This window comes from Colossoma macropomum, unplaced genomic scaffold (genome assembly GCF_904425465.1).
Source record: "Colossoma macropomum unplaced genomic scaffold, Colossoma_macropomum, whole genome shotgun sequence".
Classification (NCBI taxonomy): Eukaryota; Metazoa; Chordata; class Actinopteri; order Characiformes; family Serrasalmidae; genus Colossoma; species Colossoma macropomum.
Genome location: NW_023494810.1, coordinates 19,420,637 through 19,445,238, shown reverse-complemented (window position 1 = coordinate 19,445,238; position 24,602 = coordinate 19,420,637). Strand labels below are relative to the sequence as shown.

At 40.6% G+C, this 24,602-nt stretch overlaps 1 protein-coding gene across 6 annotated transcripts in view; it reads left to right on the top strand.

Annotated features, from left to right (window-relative positions):
* The first annotated feature begins 1,657 nt into the window (after nt 1-1,657).
* zgc:92107 (uncharacterized protein LOC492329 homolog) overlaps nt 1,658-24,602 on the top strand; it is a 45,454-nt gene continuing 22,509 nt past the window's right edge. Inside the window, exons 1-2 of one of the 6 annotated variants that reach the window (XM_036559106.1) lie at nt 1,664-1,794; nt 15,365-15,826. In XM_036559106.1, coding sequence (XP_036414999.1) covers nt 1,781-1,794; nt 15,365-15,826 — 476 coding nt within the window. In that variant the 5' untranslated portion in view covers nt 1,664-1,780. Of the gene's footprint in view, nt 1,795-6,268; nt 6,462-15,364; nt 15,827-24,602 lie in introns of those variants that run through there. The other 5 variants (XM_036559109.1, XM_036559104.1, XM_036559105.1 and 2 more) reach the window with 5 other exon arrangements.

Below are 24,602 nucleotides of genomic sequence, written 5' to 3'. Positions count from 1 at the left end.
TAATTGCTGACAGTAGGGGCAATTGCACTGTCATTAGCTTAGCTGTGGTTTACTCAAGTTTAAAACCTGAATGAGTTACATGGTTTCTTAAACTCTACTGGTCTCCTGAGAAGCTGCAGTTTAAAGTGCAGTTGTGGTTTGAACTAAACCCCTGTCTTTTAAAAATTACACTTCTACCACTAGATGGTGCTGTGTCTCAGGTTCAACTGGGATCTATCTTAAACCTGCTATAGACAGAGTTGAGGCAAGATTATTTACATTAACATTAACAGCACTTAGCAGACGCTCTTATTCAGAGCGACTTACAAAAAGTGCTTTGTTGTCTACTCAGAGAAAGTATCTTTGCTAGTTGCAAATATGTTAGAGAGGAAGCTAGTCCTGGGCTCAGATATCGCTAGAAACAAAAGCCTATGTTTATACCTAGATCAACAGAAACTGAATTAAACAATACAACACAATACGAAACAATACATTTCAATAAGTGCAGTACAATACATTACAATAAGTACTTAGTGTCCACTTAAGTGCTGTAAAAAAGAGATTTATTGTAATTGAAGCACATTTTCAGCTCGTATGTTTAATATTACCTAGGTCCATAGGAACCATAGTCAACTAGAGGAAACGTTAATCGTTGCAGTCTTGATAAGGTTTTTTCAGAATGTGTTGTTCAGAGAAGCTAAAGATGACCTGTTTAGGCTATCACTGACTCTAAAGGGAAATTTCATGTCAGCTAACGTTTGTTCTTTTTCCCACCGTCACACAAGAAAGAAAGAAAGAAAGAAAGAAAGAAAGAAAGAAAGAAAGAAAGAAGGTTTAACAATTTAAAATGATTAGAAATGCAAGCAGAATGCGTTGCCTGCAGTGTCTTAAATAAGGGATCAGTGTGAAATATAAAGGGACATGAGGGTCACCGGTGCAGAGGGTAGCCTCGGTCAATCATTCATTAAAAAAATAAATAAATAAATAAAAAAAAACATATGCATATATTTATTGTATTTGTATTTGTATATGTGTATATATATATATATATATATATATATATATATATATATATATATATATACACACACATATATATATATATATATATATATATATATATATATATATATATATATATTCTGTTTATGCAGTGTTTTAGTGTTGACACAACAGTACACCCGCTTAGCGGCAGTTTAGAGGCGGATCAGACTTGTGCTTGTTTTTACAGTGCAGTCAGCTTTATGTTAAACTCCGGAAGTTACCGGTTTAGCCAAACCTGTGTTAAACGGCGACTAAACTGCTGCTAAGCAAATGACAGAGCAATTGCGCTGATAAGTTTTTAAATGTGTATTGAACCTAGTATTAAATAGCTGACAATCTCCCGTTCAATATATTAAATATTTAGAGACGTGGCGAAGAAAATAGTATTGCGCATGTGATGTCACATCAATAGCCAGTTTAAGACCACATGCTGACCGTTTTAAATTTGAAGGCGGGCATACGTACATATAATTACACAAAAGATCTATGGATGTCGACATTACCAACTATTAGAATGTTTTCAAATGACAAGTATACGGTGTAAAAAACCCTTGAGCTAGTTTCAGCTTCTGGTGGGCGGGTTTTAAGCAAACTTAGGACTGGAGTGTTTTTTTCTGAACCTGGCAACCCTGCTCACGACCACAGGCGGCCCGCTTAGACTTAAACACATTTCACACAGCCTCGGTTGAGAAGAGCACGTCTGATACAGATAGAAATAAATAGGTTTTTAGGTCGTTTGCCCTATAATGTGAGGGATATGGCCGGGACAAGGTAAGATATTTTCACTTATGAGTCATGTGAAACCTTGGGACGGGATACATTTTTCAAACTTTTCAAACATTTTTAACTGTTAATTCGATATCTCTCGCACACATTGTGATGGTAACTAGCTAGCTTAGCTACGAGTTAGCCACCCTGTTAACAGTCAAACAGCGTAGCTACTTAATTAAGTTAACTTATTTAATTTTAAAGGAAAATCAGTCAGAAAATGAGTTAAAGAATTTTTTCAGTGATAAATTAATGTACGACCCATTCATTTGTCGGAACTGTTGTATGTGAGTGTGTGTGCCGTGCTTGTTGGTTGTAGTATGAAGTAACGTTAGCGTTAACGTTAAATATCGATTTGGCTAGGAGCAGAGTTAATCGTTGTGTTCGAGATCAGAGGTTTAATTTCTTTCCGCTTTAGTTCAGTTTCACAACTTCAGAAAGCAAGATAATCGTATAAAAGTATATCTCGAATTAGCTAGGCATACATAATAAAATATTTGCTAGCGTTGGAAAATTTAAACATTAGAAGTGTGTGCTTTTTGTATCTGGCTTTTTCTACAGTCGGTCTCAACTCTTGGCTTGTAAGAGCATATTAAAACTACATAGGAGGCGATTGATGTCAGTTTCTGTCAAAGTTATGCTGGCGTTATCTTTCATTTTCATCTTGTCTGATTGTCACTTATCGAAGCCGCTGTTTCATTGAGTTCTTATCTCTTTTCTTATCTCTGATGTGGATATAAACCTGGGCTGCTATTGTTAGCAGAGCATTACCAGGGCTAGAGGGCAAAATGCGGGTTGGCTGTGCTTTGGTGACTGTGTTGCGCCACACATTAAAACAGCACCGCATCTGCACTGAACAGACCTGCAGATTTAGTTTCATTAAAAAAAGGCATGCCGCCGTTTTCCACTTAGCTTGATGCTTTCGAGGATTTTAACTCTTACTGCTCATCTGAACAAAATACTTTTAGTAGTTCAGAGCCTTTAGTGTCTCATTCTCTCATTCCAGAAATGAGTCTCTAGAGCAATGTACTTGGAGAAGGACTTGTTAAAGTTTTGTTGCTTTTAAAGAGTCGCACTTCTTGTAATATTATTCTGTCATACTGGTAATTATTCGGCTGGTTGTCCTGCTTCCTTTAAATGTTTTGTTGACTTTACTGGATTTTTTGCATAAATACATTGTAAATGAGCCCTATCAACACAGCATGATAAGCTAGAAGTGTTAATGAGTATTACCCACTTAAAAAGCATTGTTAAACTTTTCTTTGCTCTGTCATTCTATAAAGTAGCATAGCCTTGCTTACCAAACCTACACCTGTGACCTAAATACTGATTTGGCAGTATATTTGAACTAAAATGAAAATGCTTTCCAAAGCTACCCTGTACTGTGAGTTAGGAGTGGGTGTATGGCAAACGTATATGATAATACTTGAAAACATTTTCAAGGTTCACAATATGTTGCTTTTCTGAGGTTTGATAAGTTAGAATGAACAAAAATGTGCCAGTAGTGCCACATCTTAAAAATATGATTAAAAAAAAAATACATTGTAATAGTACAATGATTTTTATTCAGCATTCCCCATGCTGTTATTCAGTGGTCTTTAAGTACTAATTATATGCAGAAATGCCCAGAAAAGCATTTTGAGATGTGATTTATTAGAATAAGAATAAACATCACATTTTGTATCTGTGTATCTGTACTCTCCACTAGCCTAATTCCTTTATCACTATTTCATTTTTCATGAGCAGAATCCAGTTAAGTTGTATTGAGCAAATGCCAGATTATAAAAAATACGATCGCAAACTGAGTACAATCATTTTTATGAAACATTTCACGTGCTGGTATTCAGTGCTTTTTAAGTATTGACGATATTCTCAGTATGCTCAGGAAAGCATTTTATGATGGAATTTGTCAGAATAACAACAAAATGTCACAATACTGCACACCCCTACTACAAGCTTGCCTACTTGTCCATCAATAGGATGTAATTAGAAAGTAACACACTGTCATGAAGAAGGCCTGAATCATCTTTAAACTGAAATGAATCCGAATGAAAGTTAATCAGGCTGTTTTCTGCTAGTCTTTGCAAAGAATAGTTCCTTTACAGCATAAAGCATTATATCGGTCCACCTTCTAAGCACAAAATGGTATATCTTTTAAGAGGGGAATCCATCCATTAGCTACAATGACTCACAGGATGTTTCCCCCCTGTTTGCATGTCTCACACTATCACAATGGTCTCACAGACAAAAGGAGGACACTGCTTTGTGACAGTAGTTTACCTCTGTGTTTCCACCTTTGTGATAAAACATCAGTGACATGACACATTTATTTTTGTTGTTGTACAAAATGTTTCTATTTCATGCAAGTGCTGCAGATCCATTGTGTGATCAGAATATTTTTTTTTTTTTTAGGTCCATTAAGACAAGCCAAAAGCCTTCCAATTTTTGGAACTGATTTTGGGTTTATTTGTTTTTAAAAAACAAATCAGAGAATATTTTTACACAGTAGATCAGGATAATAATCTGGCATCTCTTAGGCTTTTATGTTTCAAAGCTGCTTTTAAACAGGAGAACAAAATCACGCCTGAATATAAATTGAAAAATATATAAATCATCCAGAAGGCTAGATGGTAGACGGTGAACATTAATGCATTATATGTGTTGGACATAAATGCACTTATGACTATGAGCTATAATAAACATGTTATAAAAGCTTAGTGTTCTTATATGCTGTGTGTGGTTGGAGCTGAAAGCCTGTGTCCTGTTTCACCCAGCAACCCTGTTTGCACCATTATGCTGTATCCTTTAATCTACTCTGCCAGCACAGACCCGCAGTGAGAAAAGCTTTATCATTGCCTGTCCTTTCCTATATCTTACTAAATCCCAAAGCAAACGTTAACAACTCAATCCAGTCGGTTCTCTTTTTTGTCTCCTAGGAGACCACTCTAACACCTCTGTGCTTTTAGGCTGGGAAGTCACCCCTGACCCCTCTCACCCTGTAACATGGCCTGTGCTCCAGACCTTAGCCTGTTCATCACAACATCAGATTACTTGGAAGCAATCAGAAAAGAAAATCCTACTTTTAGTGTCAAATAAATAAAAAAAAAAGTTCATCTTGACCCTTTAATCATATTTGGAAAAGGATGGTCATTGATTAACTTTTAATATACTTTTGTAGAATGGTTGGAAATCCACTTTATCATTGTATCTGTATTCATTTTATGAGTATTAATACTGTAAAATTTGCCTCCAATTGTTTATATTTGTCAGATTGCTTACTGAAATAAGTCGCTGTTACCAGCACTGATGGCTGGTATAACAAACAAAGAGAACCTTTGTATGTTAAGTGTATCTCAGCTTAATGCAGACTTCGGCTCCCCACTGCCTGTGTTTTCCCTTTCACAGACACTTGTTTGGTAATGTCCAGCCCACCCATGACCTGACAGTGTACGAATTTGTTCTGAAAAAGGGGGTTGGGGGTTTAGGAAGAGGGATGGCGACTAAACTTACTTTTCTGAGTCATCCCTGTCCAAATGGATTTTTATTGTTGTTTGTCCCAGTTGCACTCTCTGGAGGTTTGACCTCTCTGCTTGGGCTGGTTGTTTTTCTGGATACAGGAAAAGGATCAACCTGAGACAATAGCAGCCGTACACTTGTGCAGCAGCACATCATTCCAATGAGGTCAGCCTGCTGTGCTTTATATAGAGTAAATTCAAGCCTGTAGGGGGTTTAAAGGACCAAGCTGGCCTCATTTTTACTTTGGCAGTCACACCCCGACCTCATATCTGTATCCCAAAAACAGACACCCTCTTTTTTCACGGTTGCGCAAGTGGCCTGTGATTGACTAGAGGCACTGCCTGACAGTTTGAATTGGGGGGTTGCTGCAGATGAATAAAGTCCAATAGCTGAGCTAACAGTGGGCCCCATTGTCTTGTTCCTGTTATCTATTAGAGCAGAGACTAATACACATGTATTTTAATGCATATGAATGTGCCTTGTGACAGGCATGGCTGCTTAATTGAATGTTCTCTTTTCAGTGTAGCATTTATGTGCTCACTTCTATGTGTAGAATAAAGGGTTATCGAATAAGGATGCAGTTACAAAGCTATTGGTGCTGCTTACTTTTCATTTCTGGGAATGATCTATTTGTTTTGTTGACTTCAGTAGACACCTGTTGTTTGAAGACAACAAAATTCCAAATAGTAAAATGCAGCGTCAGAAAGGACAGTAGAAAAACTCAAGCCCAGGTTAAGTTAGTCTAATACACAAACACAATGTCTTCTGTGTTTTGTCGTTGTTTAGCACTAATGAATATAGACCCAAACAAATAATCTCTGTGAAGGGAAGAGTAACAGTACAGATGATTCCAGCTTGTGTTGGCCCATGTGTGCATGATGTGCTTGCATGTGTCCTTCCAGACTGCTGTAATGCGTTCACCCTCTGTGCTCGATCTGAAACGTGTAATGGCTCTCTTCTCACAGCTGATTGGTTCATATAGGGACAGCCATATCAGTCCTGCCACATTACCCCCAAAGACAAACAAGACCAGTGTTAGAGTTGGGGAGAAAGAAACAGACATGAAGAGACATGAACAGCTGTTGCTTTGCCTCTATTGAGGGTTGGAGAAGAGAGCTATGCTCTGATGGAGAAATGTTCATGACTGTACACTGGTAAACATTTACCTTCTTTTTACAAAACATAGTTTCATAGTTTGCTTCTAGCAGTTGTACTTGTTCTTATGGTTACCCTCTGTGTGCACATAAGAATAAGGATGAAGGGCACCATGCTACACATACATGTATATGTAATAGAAAGTCTGTATCCTAAGGGTCTACAGTTCCATAGTAGGGGTCAATTTAACAATTAATAGTACAATGGAGCTGTTGTGGGGGAAAATAGTCATTAGATATCTCTTGGGTGAGTCTCAAAGGAGCACATTTGGCTCGGTTAAAAGGAGTTCGGTGTGGGAGCAAATGTGCGTGCATATACACAGTCACTCCCTCACACCTTCAGAAACTCACTTAGGGACACATTCAACGTGTGAAGATTTGTCACCTCTAACTCGTGGCATTACTGGAATAAGATGTAGCACACTGTAGAACAACAGAATAAACTTACAGGTGCAACAGTTTGTTTCTGTTCAAATGAATAAGTGCACAGTTCCCCTTCAGGGTGATCTTGTTGTCCTGCTTTTTCTTTCCCTGAAACATTGAACTTTGTGTGAGTTGTTTGCTAATATATGTATACAGCTGACACTTTTGTGTGTTTTAGATAATTTTGTCAAAACTGGTTTGTTTACTCATTCAGTTAGATATTTAGTAAAAATGCATATGTAGGGCTAGTTTGTATAATTAAAAAACTAGAAATGCACTGATATGGGAATTGTGGGCTGATGTGGAGGTCCAGTATTTTTTATGTGCATATTTGCAGATGCCAATTCATAAACATTTATACATTGTAGAAATTGAGACCAGATCCACATGGATTAGTATTATAGGATGCTTGCTGACATGCTATGGTATCATCATGTTTTAATGACCAATAAGTATGTACCTTAGCCTATGTTTACCTGTTTGGGAAGGGACACATTAAGAATATTCTTATTTTTGTTTTTTTGTTAAACCTTCACAAAGAATACAATCTGGTCTTTTCACACAGGATGTAGTGACTCTGAATATACTGTCTGAATTTAGCTGTGGCAGCAGGCAAAAAGTCTTAATGGGTTTTCTAACTCAATAGCAGGTCCTGTTTTTAAATACACTGGCTTGGCGTGGTCCTCACAAGTCAAGTGCCAGACCCAGAATAGCATGTTGTTGTTAGGCTATGTTGTAGCTCACTGCTTTATAAGTAGCCTAACTGCCAGTTAGGTACATTGGACACCCATTGGCATGTTGTCCCCAGTAACTAGGGGGCAACATAAGCATTGCTTATAGTTTGGCATTTCTGTGCTTTTTTTTCCCTTGGGCCTGTTTTCGGTACCAGTAGAGCAGAAATACTCAAAGGCCATCGGCAAGAAAAGACACTGGACCAAAAACCCTTTTTTTGTCAAAGCTTGGAGATTTTTTTTAAACAATAGTTTTGAAAAGTTAAGAATTTAGACTGGAATTTTGTTGTTTTCTCTGCCAGGAATCTTACATTTGATTAGCAGTCTCTAATTAGACAGCATCTTAGTAGTTATTCTTGTAATAGGTGAAGCATCGGAAGAGAGAGGGAGATTCTTGGCCTCTTGGTCTTGGTTTGATGCTCTGTTGTGTGAGGTGTTTTCATGTGAGGTGTTATTTTAATTGCTTTAATATATTTTTAGCCATAATGGATTAACTGTGGGGTCACAGCATGTTCTATTGCTCCAGGTGCTAACAAAGACACAATGTGCCATTGAATACCAGCTGTTGTTGTAGAGCAGGAGTTCTCCACAGTCCCACTGCTGTGCATAATTTAAAAATTTCCCTACTTCGTCACCCCTCATGCAGTGTATTAAGGGCTGGATCTAATGAACTGGATCAGGTGTGTTGAGATGGAGGAATACTTGAAACTGTGCAGGACAGTGGGTCACTAGGAATACAGTTGAGAAGTCCTGTTGTAGGGAAATGAAGTGAAATTTCTTACTGTTTTCATTGTGACAATTCGTAAGAGACATGATTGAAAAAACAGTTTAGTACTGTACTTGTCATACGTAGGAAGTGAGAGAGGAGCTAGAGATACAGTCTTTTTTTTAGCTTTCTTAATAGGGATGCATCGATACTGTTTTTTCAGACTGTATACAAGTACATATTTTTAGTACTCGTTGATACTAAGTCTGAGGCTAATGCATCTGAGGCCAATGCATCTAAAGAGCTTACTTGTAGAGTTTTATGCCTTCTCTGGGTGTTTTGTGTGCCTGGTTGAGTTGTGGCTGAATGTCCTCTAAAGCCAGACATACATTGTGGGATTTTAGAAATCTTGTGCTTTGATGACTCCCACTGTACATTTTAAATAGACCATCATGTATGGACAAAGCCTGCGATTTATATACTCACAGTGTACAAAAACTCTCTGTCTGATTGGCATGCTACATGAAATGAAATGCATCATTCTGTAGTTCACTTTATGCCCATGTTTGGGACTCTTAGTCTAAGGATGATTTCTCTACGGACAAAATTAATGGGGTTTTAAAAAAAAAATCGCTATCATGACCTGTGATAAATGAAAAATTTCAGAACCTGATGCGTTTTGTCCTGTGTACATTTTTCTCCTGTATTTTACTGGATCCTCTGAATTACAAAGTTGTTTAAAGATGCGAATGCAAGCTAATGCTATTACACATAAATTTGATGTCACTAAGCTACAAAGTAAGGCGAGTGTTCTGACAAATTATGCTACCTTGTCAATGTCCTACCATAGTACATATTTATAGATATGGTATAGATAGACCTCTTGGTAGGATATTTGAATTACTTTATCGAAAAATACTAGCAGAAGTCAGTTTTTTATTCGTCAGCTTCTTGTTCAAATTTTCCCATTCCACTTTAAATGGTGCAGCAGTTCTTATAATGCCTCAGATGCGAGAATGTAACTGCTGCAGTAGCCTTAGCTTACATGTGGCAGTATTCTTATTTTGTCTCCTTAATGACCTTGTAATTCAGAGGATCCGGTGATAATTGAGAGAAAAATGTTAATAGAACAAAACAAATCACTGTGGAACATTTTTGATAACCACAGGATTTCTTTTAGTCCCAGAGTTCCTTGAATGGGCATAAGAGCATGGTGCTGACTATAGCAGGCTTCCAGCCTGCAGCTAAATTGATGACAATTATTAATTTGCGAATAATAAAATTAAGTCGCCAGTGGTGACAGGTAGTAACTTTGAACTATTATAATTTATTATGGGTAACTATTTATATAAATATAAATACTTTTTTACCTGAGAGGCTATAGCGTCACATGGATGCATCCACCTATCAAAAAACGCTTACGTGCCTGCGGGATTTCAACCAGAGTGGCAAAACGTGACAAACAAAGCAGATGAGCCGAGCTGCAGTGTATCATAACATAAAGCAGGCTATATTGCGAATTCTGTTTGAAAGCAAGCAAAGATGTAGCTGGGCAATGGATTTCTTAACAGGAATGAATAATTTCTAAAAAAGAGACTGTGGAAAAAACACTGAGAGTCAATGGCGTAAAAATGCACGCAATTTCATTATCACAAAGAGTGCTTCTAAGGAAACTCCTTTAGCCCGCACAGTATCTCATGCATGTGAAAAAACAGCCAAGAATTCAAGGATCTTAAAATTCAATTGAACACAGTCTCCATGATGGCGCATAAAGACCTGCTCTTCACCAAATTCACCTCCCAAATCTTGTTAATAAAAAAAAAATACAGACTGGATGTGTCAAAGACATATGTTAAGATGTATGAGAAGAACAAGGCGGTGGAAGGCAGAGATACTTAAATCACAGAGCTGACGGTTGGGGTTGTGTTTGTGTGTTAAAAATGGGCTGAAATCACACAGTGTATGTCTGGCAGCTGACAACCTTTTGAGTTAAGCGTGAAATGGTCCCACATTTTTGAAGATTTTAGTTCTTGAGGCTGCCATCTCATTTTTGTTAACTTTCCAGTAAGCAGCAATGTCAAAACATTCCTAGTGAGTGCAAGAAAGATGCGTAATGACATCACCAACTAATCGACTATGAAATTAGTTGCCAACTAATTTGGTTGTCTGTTGTAGTCGACCAAGTCGAATAATCGTTGCACCCCTAGTCTGGTTTTGCTATGTCATGGCTGTGTAAAATTAATCTGTAATCTGTCCTAAGAGTTTTAACCTTTCCTAAACTTACTGCACTACACATATGGATTGTTATATGAGTTAAAGTATGAATTTGTTTAAAAGTGCATAAAAGTGAACTCATCTGTGATCTGTATCAGTCGCAGCAAAGAGTGGCGGATTAAAGTAATCAGGGGCTCCTAGGCACTTTGAATAGGACTCCCAACCCTCCTACACAAACATTCTATCTATCCACTACCAGACGAAAGAAAATGCAAAGACAAATTTATGCTACTGCCAGGTGAGATGGAAAAGTTCAATGGTGAGTCACGTGTGCACACTCACACACTTGAAGAGTAACCAAGTACAGTAATGCAGCTGGTATATGGTTGCTAGGGGTGGGAATCTCTAGGCACTTCACGATTCGATTCGGTTACATTTAGAGGGCAATTATGAAACGATTATCGGTGCATCTTGATGCGTCTTTTTTTTCTATACAGGATTTCTATTTTCTCACTGTGTGAGGACTTGGTACTTTTATGGCAAAGTATTTGTAATGATCCATAATGCATTTACTTCCAATATCTTTTATTAATAAAACCAAACAGATGTGATGTGGCAAGTGAACTGGAAGGCTCTCATTCACTGCTCTTGTTTGGAGCACATGAGACACTGGCTGCCACTCATCTGCGATAAAATGCGCTGTTACGGTGAAATAAGATCCTGTGGCAGTGGATGTCCACGCAGCACATGTTACAGCCGTCCTACCCATTTTCTTTAGTGATTTTATAACTTCGGTTTTGGTCTCATTGTAGAGAATGGGGTTTGCTGTGTCAGTAAAATATCTTTGAGACGGGACGTGTGCAGCATAGTGTGAAAGCCCTGGTTCTCAATGACTGAGAACTGGCATGCAGACTGCAGGTCACATAGCAACGCAGTCTTGCCTAGCTAGTAGCTAATGAAAAGGCAAAGAAAGAGATTTAAGACGAACATTCTGAGATGAATGGACTTACTTGCATTTATAAGCACTGCAGTTGGTTTCCCGGTACATTAAATCTGCAACGAGAGACTGTCAAACACTAAAAGGTAGCAAAGTCAGCTTCTCTTTCGAATTTTCCTGTTCCACCTTAAATGGTGCCACATTTACATTCGGCGTCTCAAAGTTTAAAGTGGAATGGGAAAATTTGACTTAAGCCTCGTAAAATAGTCAAACGTTGAGAGACGTTTTACAAGAAACGATTCAACTTTTGAGGAACAGTGTCCTGGTGGAAATGGGTGGAAAGCGGCTATAGCTAAAGCATAAAGCAGAGCAAAGTAAGTCTGCGTTTTCGTTTATATTTTTTAGCCTATACTAGGACATTAGCACATATTGAGACATATTGGACATTAAATGTTGTCGCTTCCAAGGTTGTTTGATTTTTGTTAAAAGGACAAAATGGCTCTTTTTAACCTAGCTTTTAATGCAGAGGTTGCCAGTCGGATTTGTCGCTCATCCAGTTGTGTTTTTGTTATGTGCCGCCAAAGACTGTTCGGGCGCTGCACTTCCGCGCTTCCAAGTTCCGCCTTCTGTGTTCCGTTAACATTATGTTATCAATAAATTTAGAAAATCAGTTTTTGGCATTTGTGAATCGATTCAGAATTGCTAATGTCTGCATCGCGATACGTTTTAGAATTGATTTTTCCCCCCACCCCTAATGGTTGCACAGCAAATCTGCAAGCTCATTAAACAATAAGCTTTGAGACCAACCATACACTAGATAACGGTGCAGTTCAGGGCCAATCAGTCTGCCCAAATCCCTGTGTGGGCCCCTAGGCTGCAGCCTAGGGTAGCCTGTGCGTTAATGTGCCCCAACAGCAGTGTTCAGTCTACTTCTAACCTTTGCTCCATACTTCCTTGTGTTACTGTTCATGTTGCATACCTCCTTATATGCAAGCCCAAAAAGGAGATTTTTACATTAATCTCGTATGATTTGATAGAAAGATTTTGCATGAGGTATTCAGTTGCTAAAACACAAAGACTGTCCAGAGTGTGGGAAAATCAGTGAGAAAATGATGGGTGGGGATCAGGGCACAAAGGCCTCCAGTTAAACTAGGGCTCAATTACATGCCTCCCACCTATAAAGCTCTTGATCTAGCATTGTAAAAGACGACTCTGGAGCTGCTGATTGTTGAAAAAGTTGGGACGCTGTGCAAAATGTAAATAAAAACAAAAGGCAAAGATGTGCAAATCCTTTAAACCCTATATGTAATTGAAAATAGAGCAAAGACAACGTATGAAATCTTGAAACCGAGAAATTTGTTTTTTTGAATTTCACGGCAACAACACATTCCAAAAAAGCCAACAAAAGGCTGGTAAAATTGTGTAATGCTAAAAAAAAACACCTGGTGGTTAATTGGCAACAGGAGTAACATTTCTCAACGTAAAATAGCAAAGAACATCTGCTTTTCATCATCTACGGTACATAATATCATTAAAAGATTCAGAAAATCTGGAGAAATCTCTGTATGTTGTTTATTTTCTTTTTCTGTAACATTACCTTTTCTGAGGTAAAAAGTGTTATAATGATAGCAGCTATGTACTCACAAAGCAGTGTATTTTAATCTGTCCAATTCATCAGAATTGTATGAGGTTGGAATGTTTAGCAGAGTTAATAATGGTAAAGTGAGCTATTTGAAGTGTCAGAGTCAGATGGCCTCAAAGCATCATACTGTTTGAGAAGGACTGTTGTTCTGGCCACTCCTTTTCAAATTATACATGCCACTGATGGTAAACCATACACCCACAAGCCTTCACACTGTTGCAGTTCTCATATTCATGAAATTTAGCTTTATCCAGATGTAGGAGTGATGTGAGTTGATGAGTTTGGAAAGAAATAATATCTGTGGGTAGGTGGTCCTATAGGAGCTTCCTTTGATGGGCTACTTTTAAAACCCTGGCCTAGGTTGGGTTGCCCAAGGAACAAGGGGGCACTGTGTGTATGGCAGACAGCTTTGACACCTCTCCGTTGGTAGTGGTGGGTCGTGGCAAATGGAAAAAAATCTGAATTTTCATGTCCTTGGCACTTCAGCAAAAGTTAAAATGTTTTTTTTTTTACAAACAAAACAGATTTAGAGAGTAGCAAAACAGATTTAGGGAGTAAATAATAGTTGTCTACATGTAGTTTTAAAAAAAATACCTTGAGGTCTTGAGTTCTTGTTTGACAATTTCAGCATTTGTGTCTTGAGTCATTTGTGAATGCACAGCAGTAGAGCAGCATTAGATCCATGATAAAGCTTAGGCCTAGTAGTCTGCGCTTCTTCTTCTCCTGCATGGCTTAAATTAGGCTCCTCTGCATTAGGAAACTGGGTCAAAAATAGGCATAATAGCTTTCTCAATTAGGTAACATGACCCCAATTAACTGCTTCAGTTTCTTGTTGTTCAGGCTAACAGTAGACCTTGCTTTGCTGGTGTGTAGGTTGTGCCACAGACCTAAGTGTCGAGGGAAAAAGAGCACCTCAGTCCATGTAGTGAAATTTTTAGGCCTTGTGTAGGGTGGAAATTGTATGGTGCACAACTTGTTTGGGCTTGACAACACCCTTGAATTTGATTAAATAATTGTCTCAAACAGACAACATCCGCAAATGTAGTAAAGCCTCAATTCATCAGTGCTGTCTAGCACTGTCTGTTAATGCTAAGCACTATGATTAAATCTAACTTGTCTGTGTTACAGGATCAAGATCAATGAAGGTAATTAAGTGATTATGCTTGGGTGGCTGAAAACATTTTTTGAAAATGTTCACCCAAGACTTTGTGTGTCTGCACTCATGGGTCGGTGCGCATGTGAACATGTGTGTTTCCATGTTCCATCATGTCTTATGTTACTCTTTTTTTGCTAAGCTGAGATGGCAGTAACTGCTTCTCAGTCCTCTAAAGCCTTCATGAACGGATGGCAGTCCTCAGGAAAACTGGCTGCTGCCCTGACACTGTGTATGCTTGGGTGTGTTTGGGTGTGTGTAATGGTATATAAGGCCTGCGAATGCTTTTCAGTTCACGCTGTGAGCTACCACCACTCTCTCTGGTGCTGTGCTATCTGGTGATGGGATTACGTGTATGCTGAGCCAGCATTCTGCATGCAGAGATGCACTCCCACAGACACACACGTGTTTCTAAAAATTTGTTAGATTTTCAGCAGTTAATGGATTTAATCTAAAAAAAAAATTCAATCACAAGTCCTCATGCTCTGAGAACAACCTAATAATTATCTGTGTAAATTTTTTGACGCTGATAATTCTAAAGCTTTTTTTCTATAAAATTACTATGCCATTCTGTTTTTCTGTTCATTGTTACCAGGAAACGTTAGAACTATGAACGGTTGCTATTTAGTGAACTAGGCCAGTGTTTCTCAACCTAGTCCTTGGTTCCACCATATGGTTCCGCATTTTTGTTAGTGTGTTGGGATCTGGGATAGAGCAAAAACGTGGAACCGCCGCATGGGCCCCAAAGACTGGGTTGAGAAACATTGCTTTTGGTTATGTCCATCTTTTACTGAGTAGATGGGGAGAGTCTAGTCACATGTAACACTTCTAACAGCACAGCTAGCTAGCTAGCTATTTTCATAACTGTTCTTTTACATAATATATAAATATTTTATTTATATATATATATATGCCTGTATTTTTAAATAGTTAACCATCAGAAGCATTCTTTTTTTCAGGCTTTCACACATTATTCGAAGTTAAAATTGAGCATAACAAATAAAAATAAAATAAAAATCAGCTGTGGTTTGGTTTATTTATTTACATCTTATGGATTTCAGTAAAACATGAACTTTATCTTATCTTACCTTTCTTAGCGCTGACTGGGTGGAGATTCTGGAGCCACGCTCCCGGGAGCACATGTATGTGAATCTGGCAACAGGAGAGTGTGGCTGGGACCCCCCTGCTGATGCTCCTGTTCGCCAGGCTGATGGCAATCAGTGGTGGGAACTCTTTGACACCAACAGTGGCCGATTCTATTACTACAACTCAACTGGTCGTCTGACAGTTTGGCACCGGCCACAAGGAGCTGATATTGTGCCCCTCTCCCAGCTTCAGGCCATTAAGCGCTGTGCCGAATCTGAACACAAGGCAGTGTGCGTTAAGGAAAGGCAGTATGGGAGTGGAAGCACTGGGAGTCAAGGCAGACGCACCCCACAGCCACCTACGGAGCCCTTCACTAAAGAGCTTAAAGCTACTGAGAAAGAAACCAAAGAACAAGGCACTGAGAATATGCAGCAGTCGGAAAATAGCATGGATAGTAGCAAGGACTCACTCAGGTAGGCAGGGTGGTGTTTTGACCAAGTTTACCTCTTGTTGTATGCTTTGTCAAACTTGGCATGGAGGTTTCATTGCCGTTCTGATTTTTCCCGAAAGCTTATCCATTGCTAACCATCTACATGTTTACTATGAGCTCTCATGGTTGCCAATAATACAGATCACCGCTAACTCTGGAAAAAAAGATATACCTATGTTAAAAAACCATGGCATTTTTGCCTTTCACTTCACATTGTAGCTTTCCAGTGTCTTTCTTTCTTCCGGGACCAGTCAAAAACACCTTTTTCCCTTCATGACCAGATTCCAGTCATACAAGCTCAATTCTATCTGTCTGCTGGCCATGCTGGTGTTATTTTAGTGACTTATACCATGCTGCAAACCTCTGACCATTTAATTTTTCTTAAAGCAACTGCTTGGCCTCACTAGATGAAAGGGGCTGGGGACGAAGCTGGAGGAAATCCAAACCATTGTGGTTAAAACAAAATTATTTGCAGATTAATTGTAAAATTATTTGCAGATTAATTATCTGCAGTTTGAGAAATCACATTCAAGTCAAACAATAAAAATGGAATTAATTGAGCAAACTTTGCAGTGCCTTTAAGGATTTTAAAACACTTTATTGTAAGAGATAAACTAAGAAGCCATATAGTATAATGATATTATTATGAACATGCAACAGCCGCAACTATTATACATACTAGTGTTTAATGCAGGAACATTCACTATGCAAAGTTTTGCTCATTTATCCAGAAGAGCATTTGTGAGGTGAGACACATGTTGGATGAGAGGGCCTGACTCGCAGTCTCCGGGGTTGAGGTCAGGGCCAGTCAAGTACTTGGGGAACTTGCACTGGGGAACAGTCATGCTGGAACAGAAGAGGGCCTTCCCCACATTGTTACCACAAAGTTGGAAGCATACAAATGTCCGAAATGTCTTGGTGTGCTGAGGCATTAAGATTTCCCTTCACTGGAACTAAGAGGCCTAGGCCAACCCCTGAAAATAACCCCATAGCATTATCCCTTCTCCACCCAACTTTGCAGTTGGCACAATGAAGTCAGACAGGTAACGTCCTCCTGGCACTCGCCAAACCCAGGCTCATCCATTAGACTGCCAGATAAAGAAGCGTGATTCGTCACTCCACAGAATATGTTTCCACTGATCCAGATACCAGCGGCGACGTGCTTAACACCACTCCATCTGATGCTTGGCAATGTGCTTGGTAATGTAAGGCTTGCATGCAGCTGCTTGGCCATGGAGACCCATGCCATGAAGCTCCCATTGCACTTTTTGTGCTAATGTTAATGCCAGAGGAGGTTTGGAATGCTGCAGTTGTTGAATTAGCAGAACATTAGTTGATTTTTATGTGGTGACCCCACTGCGTAATTTTACGTGGTCTGCCACTTTGAGTTGCTATGGTTCCTAAACGCTTCCACTTTTCAATAATACCACTCATAGTTGATCATGGAATTATCAAGGGAGGAAGACATTTCATGAACTGACTTGTTGCAATGGTTTACTAAATGAAATTAAATACTAAAAAAAGAAAACATTGATTAAAAATTATCGTTATGATGAATTTACAATAATTAGTTGGAAATGTAAATGAAAATGTATTTTTGTCTTACAGGTGTCTCTTACCGTAAGGCTTTATTGTCCATTTTTGTTTGGCCTTTTTATTTAAAAAAAGAAATTATTCAATTAATCCTCAAAATAGTTGGTAGAATTAGTAGAATCTAAAAATTATTAAATGTTAAAATATCAAAAAGTGTGATGGAGACAATGGCTGAAACAGAGTGAGAGAGCTTATTTCATCACTGTTCTGGGACATCTGGATTTTGAACAGAGGAGGGATTACTCTTCATTTAAAATGAATTTATATGCTGTGAGAACAGGGATTTCAGAGTGGATTCCCCTAATCATGTGACTTTGTGGGTAACCCAAGAATGACCTAGGGAAGTCCTGAAGGGGGTCGCTAAGCTCTTTTGTCCACCAAGTTGACCCCAGGGCAGATTGGCTACCATCAGAAGAAAAGAGTTCACTTAAGCATGGTGCTCTCAGAGATCAGCTGTTGGGTTTCCCATTAGAGGTCTGCGCGAGACTGTTTTTTCAGTCCCGCTCCCACAACATCTCATAGCGCTCCTGCAAAATTGGAATCATTTGTCCCACTCCCACCTGCAACTGAAACATTTTGGCCTGCTCCTGCCCATGCAGTTCTGTCAAGGCGAATTCAATATCTGACATAGTCTGTTCGCAAATGCATTATCCTCTGCTGAAATGACACGATAGTCATGATCATCATGCTCACTGTGAAGTAATTTTACCAAACGCCATTTATTCCCAGTAAACACAAAGCAGGAATTAAGCCACAGAACAGTTATTTTTGAGGTTTGCTTGGCTCGGCAGGCTGCTGTCTCTATAAGCTTTGCAACCCTTTTGCATGACTTCATTCAGTTTTACTGTTATCATTTTATATTGTTTTATTTATTTATTTATTTATTTATATATATATATATATATATATATGTATGGCGGCACGGTGGTGCAGTGGGTGGCGCTGTCGCCTCTCAGCATGGCCTGGGTTCGGTTCCCGGCCGGGTGACCAGAGTCATTTCTGTGTGGAGTTTGCATGTTCTCCCCGTGTCTGCGTGGGTTTCCTCCGGGTACTCCGGTTTCCTCCCACAGTCCAAAAACATGCAGTCAGGTGAATTGGACAAGCTAAAATTGCCCCTAGGTGAGAGTGTGTGTGTGAATGTGTATGTCTGTTTGTCTGCCCTGCGATGGACTGGCGACCTGTCCAGGGTGTATCCTGCCTTCCGCCCAATGACAGCTGGGATAGGCTCCAGCACCCCACCGCGACCCAGAAGGATAAGCGGTTTAGATGATGTATGTGTGTGTGTGTGTGTGTGTGTGTGTGTGTGTGTGTGTGTGTATATATATATATATATATATATATATATATATATATATATATATATATATATATATATATATATATATATATAATCAGCTCCACTTACTGTATAGGTACAGACTGTAGTCCATCTGTTAGCCCCCTTTTACCCTGTTCCTCAGTTGTCAGGACCCTCATGGACCTTTACAGAGCAGGTACTATTTGATGAAGGACTAGAGGATGACCAACACAAACTGTGCAGCAGCAGATTAGCTATTGTCTCTGACTTTACATCTACAAGGTGGACCAACAAGGTAGGAGTGTCTAATAGAGTGGACAGTGAGTGGACACAGTGTTTAAAAACTCCAGCAGCACTGCTGTGTCTGATCCACTCGCACCAGCACAACACGCGTGTTACTGCAGTGCTGAGAATGATCCACCACCCAAATACTACCTGCTCTGTGAGGGTCCATGGGGTCCTGACCACTGAAGGACAGGGTAAAAGGGTACTAACAACATGCAGAGAAACAGATGCACCTATATAGTAAGTGGAGCTGATAAAATGGACCGTGAGCGTGGTTATAATGTTATGCCTGATCGGTGTGTGTGCATATATATATATATATATATATGATTTAGTGATCATTCTACTTTATTTAGATTATTCATTAATTTCATTAATAAAACGGGATTTTTCTTGAAGCCTGCTTCGTTCTGCTACAGCCTGCAGTGGATTGATTTTCCTCTCCCATGCACAGCACTAAAAATTATTCCCGCACCAGGAGATATTGAAGTAGCAGTGGATTTAAGGTAGCAATAGCTTTAAGGTAGCAGTGGATTTGAACTAGCAGTGGACTGAAGGTAGCAGAGAATTTAACGTACTGGTGGATTTAAAGTATCAGTGGATCTAAGGTATTGGTAGCTTTAAGATAACAGTGTATATAAGGTGGCAATTTATTTAAGATAACAGTGTATTTAAGGTAGCAGTAGATTTAAGGTGGTAGTGGATTTAAGCTAACAGTATATTTAAAGTATCAATGGATTTAGGGTACCATTCGATTTAAGGTATCAGTAGATTTAACATACCAGTGGATTTACGGTATCCATAGATTTAAGATAACTGAATTTAATGCCATGGCGCATTTAAGGTAGCAGTCATGGTGGAATTAAGGTATCAATAGATCATCAGTAGATTTAAGGTTCAAGTGGTTTAAGGAAGCAGGAGACTTAAGGTACCAGTGGATTTAAGGTAACAGGAGATGGATTTCAGTTACCAGTGGTTTTGAGTGGATTTTGGGTACCAGTAGTTTTAAGGTATCAGAGAATTTAAGATAGTGGATTTAAGGTAGCAGGAAATTAAGGGGGGCAGTGGATTTAAGGTAGCAGGAAATTAAGGGGGGCAGTGGATTTAAGGGAGCAGTGGACATAAGGTAGCAATGAATTTAAGGTATCAGTGGATTTAAAGTAGCAGGGGATTTAAGGTAGCAATAGATTTAAGGAAGCTGTGGATTTAATGTGTAAGTAGATTTAAGGAGTCGTTGGATTTAAGGGAGCAATGGATTTAAGGTACAAATTAATTTAAGGAGGCAGTGGATTTAAGGTAGGAATAGATTTAGGGTAGCAGTGGTTTTAATATTTGTGTGGATTTAAGGTGGTTGTGGATTTAAGGTACCAGTGGATGTGAGGTGGCAGTGGATTTAGGGTAGCAATGAATTAAAGTTAGCAATAGATTTAAGGTTGCCGGAGACTAAAACTAGCAATGGATTCAACATTATAAAAATACAACATTTAAGAGTGTAGAATGGCAAAGTGGAGTTTTGCCTGATCCAGTCAGTCTGGCTTCTTAACACTATAGAAACCGTAAACAAAATGGTGCTATATAGTGCCTTGGTCTAATACACTAATGAGCTAATATGTTTGCCCAGCAACAAGCTAGTCAGAGGTGAATACGTTAGCCGCAAGCTAATGTGTTAGCTCCAAGCTAATGCACCAACACAAGCTAATATGTGAGCCCTGAACTTACACACTAGCCCCATGTAACATGCTAGCCACAATACAATGATGCAACAATGCAATACAGTGTGTTTCAAAACAAAACAGGAAGTGGTACTGTTGCAACACATCTCTGCTTATTGAAGGTGTAACGTTAATATTATTTTATGTTCTTCCTCTCTGTCAGTCCATTCTTTCCACCCTTAGAAAACTAGATTAGTGGCCCAATTTGAACGTTGAAAGTGGAGCAGTAATTCCATCCTCTTTTTGTTTTATTTTAGTCATGCCTTTAGAGTTGCTGAAAATACATTGAGAACAGACTGCTGCCTAGAGCCACTCATTGCAAGCTCTAAAAGGCACACTGCAGTGTAACTCCAGCTTGAAGAAGAGCCTGCATTGTTTTTAAGCCTGATGTCTCTCACACAAAATACACTGCAGAATCTGACTTTCTGACTGGACTTGCTGGTGACTCCTTGGCAGAAGTTATCCTTCTGTTTTTGACTCATGATTATCTTTGATGTTACGTTTTTCTAAATAATCAATTCTGATTATAAAGCTAGGTTGATACAGTTCTTTCTAATGAATGAGAGATTAAAATGTTTAAAATAATCCACACCCCCACTTTTTTAACTTTAACATACCTAACTCACTGTACCTTTAGAGAGAATACAGGCTGTGTGAGTGGATGCAGTTTTCAAAGCAGTAACAAGAGCTGCACATGCTAGTGCTATCTTATTTGATATCAAATCATGTGGATTACTGGTAAGATTTTAGGGGAATCTCACTGTCCGTGTGCTGAACTTTTCTTCCCTTTAGTGACATGGCCCTTGGTTGCCTGGGGAGGAATTTATTTATTTCTGGCAAACATTTGTTTGTGTTGCTCTGATCCAAAGTGTGGTTATGTTTTTAATCATGACTTGGCATTGATTCTTGTCTTCTTAAATTCAAGACTAGGATTAGAGTAAATTGCTAGACACTTTTATCTGAACTTTATTATTAGTTTATTCCTGAACTGTTCGAATGCTTCACTGTTTATGCCTTCACAGAATATGCCTAGGCCATAACTATTTCTGAAACCCCATTGTGGAAGTTTAGAGTGTAGAGACGACATTGCATGTGTGGTGTAGTGCAGGCTTTGACAGGGCAACTTATGCTCATCAGAACTGTCTGCATTGAGAAAGCTATTCACCGTCAAGTGAAGTTGAATATGTGAATAATTTTTGGAAATCTTTGATTTAACTAGGTGTTTTCATAGTTATGTTAGCTGACTTAGTAAATCAAAAGCCAAGTTCAGGTCCTATTGCTAACTTACATTGGTCAAAGCTCCATCACAAGTAAAATAACATTAAAAGTATGGGGTGAGGGGGGGAATCTATTCTTAGATGCATCGCGCTGCAGAAGAAGATGATTTTGAATTGATTCACAAAAGTCATCATCATCATCATCATCATCGTTAACCGCTTAGTCCAGATAGGGACGCGGTAGCAGTTGGGAGAGCAGAGAATCCCAGATCATTCCCGGGGACCCCAAGCCGCTCCCAGGCCAACTTGGAGATATAATTCCTCCAGCGGGTCCTAGGACGACCCCGGGGTCTTATTCCGGTAGGCCGTGCCTGGTACACCCCCACCGGGAGGCGTCCAGGGGGCATCCGGATCAGATGCCCGAACCACCTCAGCTGGCTCCTCTCAATGCGGAGGAGTAGCGGCTCTACTCCGAGCTCCTCCCGGATGGCCGAGCTCCTCACCCTATCAAATAGAGTGTAGCCCGCCACCCTGCGAAGAAAGCTCATTTCTGCCGCTTGTATTCGCGATCTCATTCTTTCGGTCATTACCCACAGCTCATGACCATAGGTGAGGGTTGGGATGTAGACCGATCGGTAAACAGTCCGGTACAGTGACCGCATTACTGCTGCCGCTTGTCCCAGCCTGCGGTCGATCTCACGATCCTTCTTCCCATCACTCGTGAACAAGACCCCGAGATACTTAAACTCCTCCACCTGGGGCAAGTTCTTTCCCCTTACCTGGAGTGGGCATACCATCCTTTTCTGGGCTAAGACCATGGACTCAGACTTGGAGGTGCTGATCCGCATACCAACCGCTTCACACTCAGCTGCAAACCACTCCAGTGCGCGCTGGAGGCATCCATGTGATCCAGCCAAAAGAACAACATCATCTGCAAATACCAGAGACGCCACCCTCCAGCCTCCACACATAATGCCCTCCTGACCCCGGCTACGCCTTGACACCCTGTCCATGAATATCACGAACAGGAGTGGAGACTGGGCACAACCCTGGCAGAGTCCAACGCTAACACTGAAAGAGTCCCACTTAATGCCGAGTATACGAACCCAGCTCTCACTCCGGGCGTACAGAGATTGAATGGCCCGGAGTAGTAACCCCGGCACCCCATACTCCCGGAGGACCTCCCACAAGATATCTCGGGGAACACGGTCGTAAGCCTTCTCCAAATCCACAAAACACATGTAGACTGGGTTGGCAAACTCCCATGCCCCCTCAACAATCCGTGAGAGGGTGAAAAGCTGGTCCATTGTTCCACGGCCAGGACAGAATCCGCATTGTTCCTCCACCTTGGCATAGACTTTCCCAGGGAGGCTGAGCAGTGTGATACCCCGATAGTTGGCACACACCCTCCGGTCCCCTTTCTTGAAAATAGGGACCACCACCCCGGTCTGCCAGTCCAAGGGTACTGTTCCCGAGGTCCATGCACTATTGCAGAGGCGCGTCAGCCACGACAGCCCCACAATTTCCAGAGCCTTAAGCATCTCCGGACGAATCTCATCCACCCCCGGGGCCTTGCCACTGAAGAGCTTGCCAACTACCTCAGTGACCTCCACCAGGGAAATGGAGCTTGACACGCCAGAGGCCTCTGGCCCTGACTCCCGTGAGGGAGGCATGTCTCCCGGATTAAGGAGTTCCTCAAAGTGCTCGGTCGACCGACCGACAATATCCTCATTTGAAGTCAGAGTTTCTCCACCCCTGCTGAATACAGCCTGGGCGCAGCCACCCCGACCGCTCCTGAGTCGCCGGACAGTTGTCCAGAACCTCCTCGAGGCCGACCGAAAGTCTTTTTCCATGGCCTCACCAAACTCCTCCCACGCCCTGGATTTTGCTTCTGCCACCGTGGCAGCTGCCACCTTTTTTGCCTGTCGGTACCTATCTGCTGAATCGGGAGTCCTTCGGGCCATCCAGTCCCTAAAGGCCTCTTTCTTCAGCTTGACGGCCTCCCTCACCACCGGTGTCCACCAGGGGGTTCTTGGGTTACCGCCATGACAGGCACCAACAAGCTTTTGGCCACAGCTACGCCTGGCAGCTTCCACAATGGAGGTTTTTAACAGGGTCCATTCAGACTCTATGTCCCCTACCTCCTCCGGGACATGAGAAAAGCTCTCCCGGAGGTGGGAGTTAAAATCATTCCGAACAGGGGCCTCCGACAGTCGTTCCCAACACACCCTCACTATTCGCTTGGGCCTACCGGGTCTAACCCTCAGTCTTCCCTGCCATCTGATCCAACTCACCACCAGATGGTGATCAGTTGACAGCTCAGCACCTCTCTTCACCCGAGTGTCCAGAACGTATGGTCCCAAGTCAGATGAAACGACAACAAAGTCAATCATTGACTTTTGACCCAAGGAGCTCTGGTACCATGTACACTTATGAACATCCTTGTGTTCGAACTTGGTGTTCGTTATGGACAATCCATGCCTGGCACAGCAGTCCAATAACAATTCACCATTCAGGTTTAGATCGGGCAGGCCGTTCTTCCCAATCACGCCTCTCCAGGTCTCCCAGTCATTGCGAACATGAGCATTGAAGTCTCCCAGCAAGACTATGGAGTCCGTAGGCGGGATCCTTTCCAGAACCCCGCCCACTTGCTCC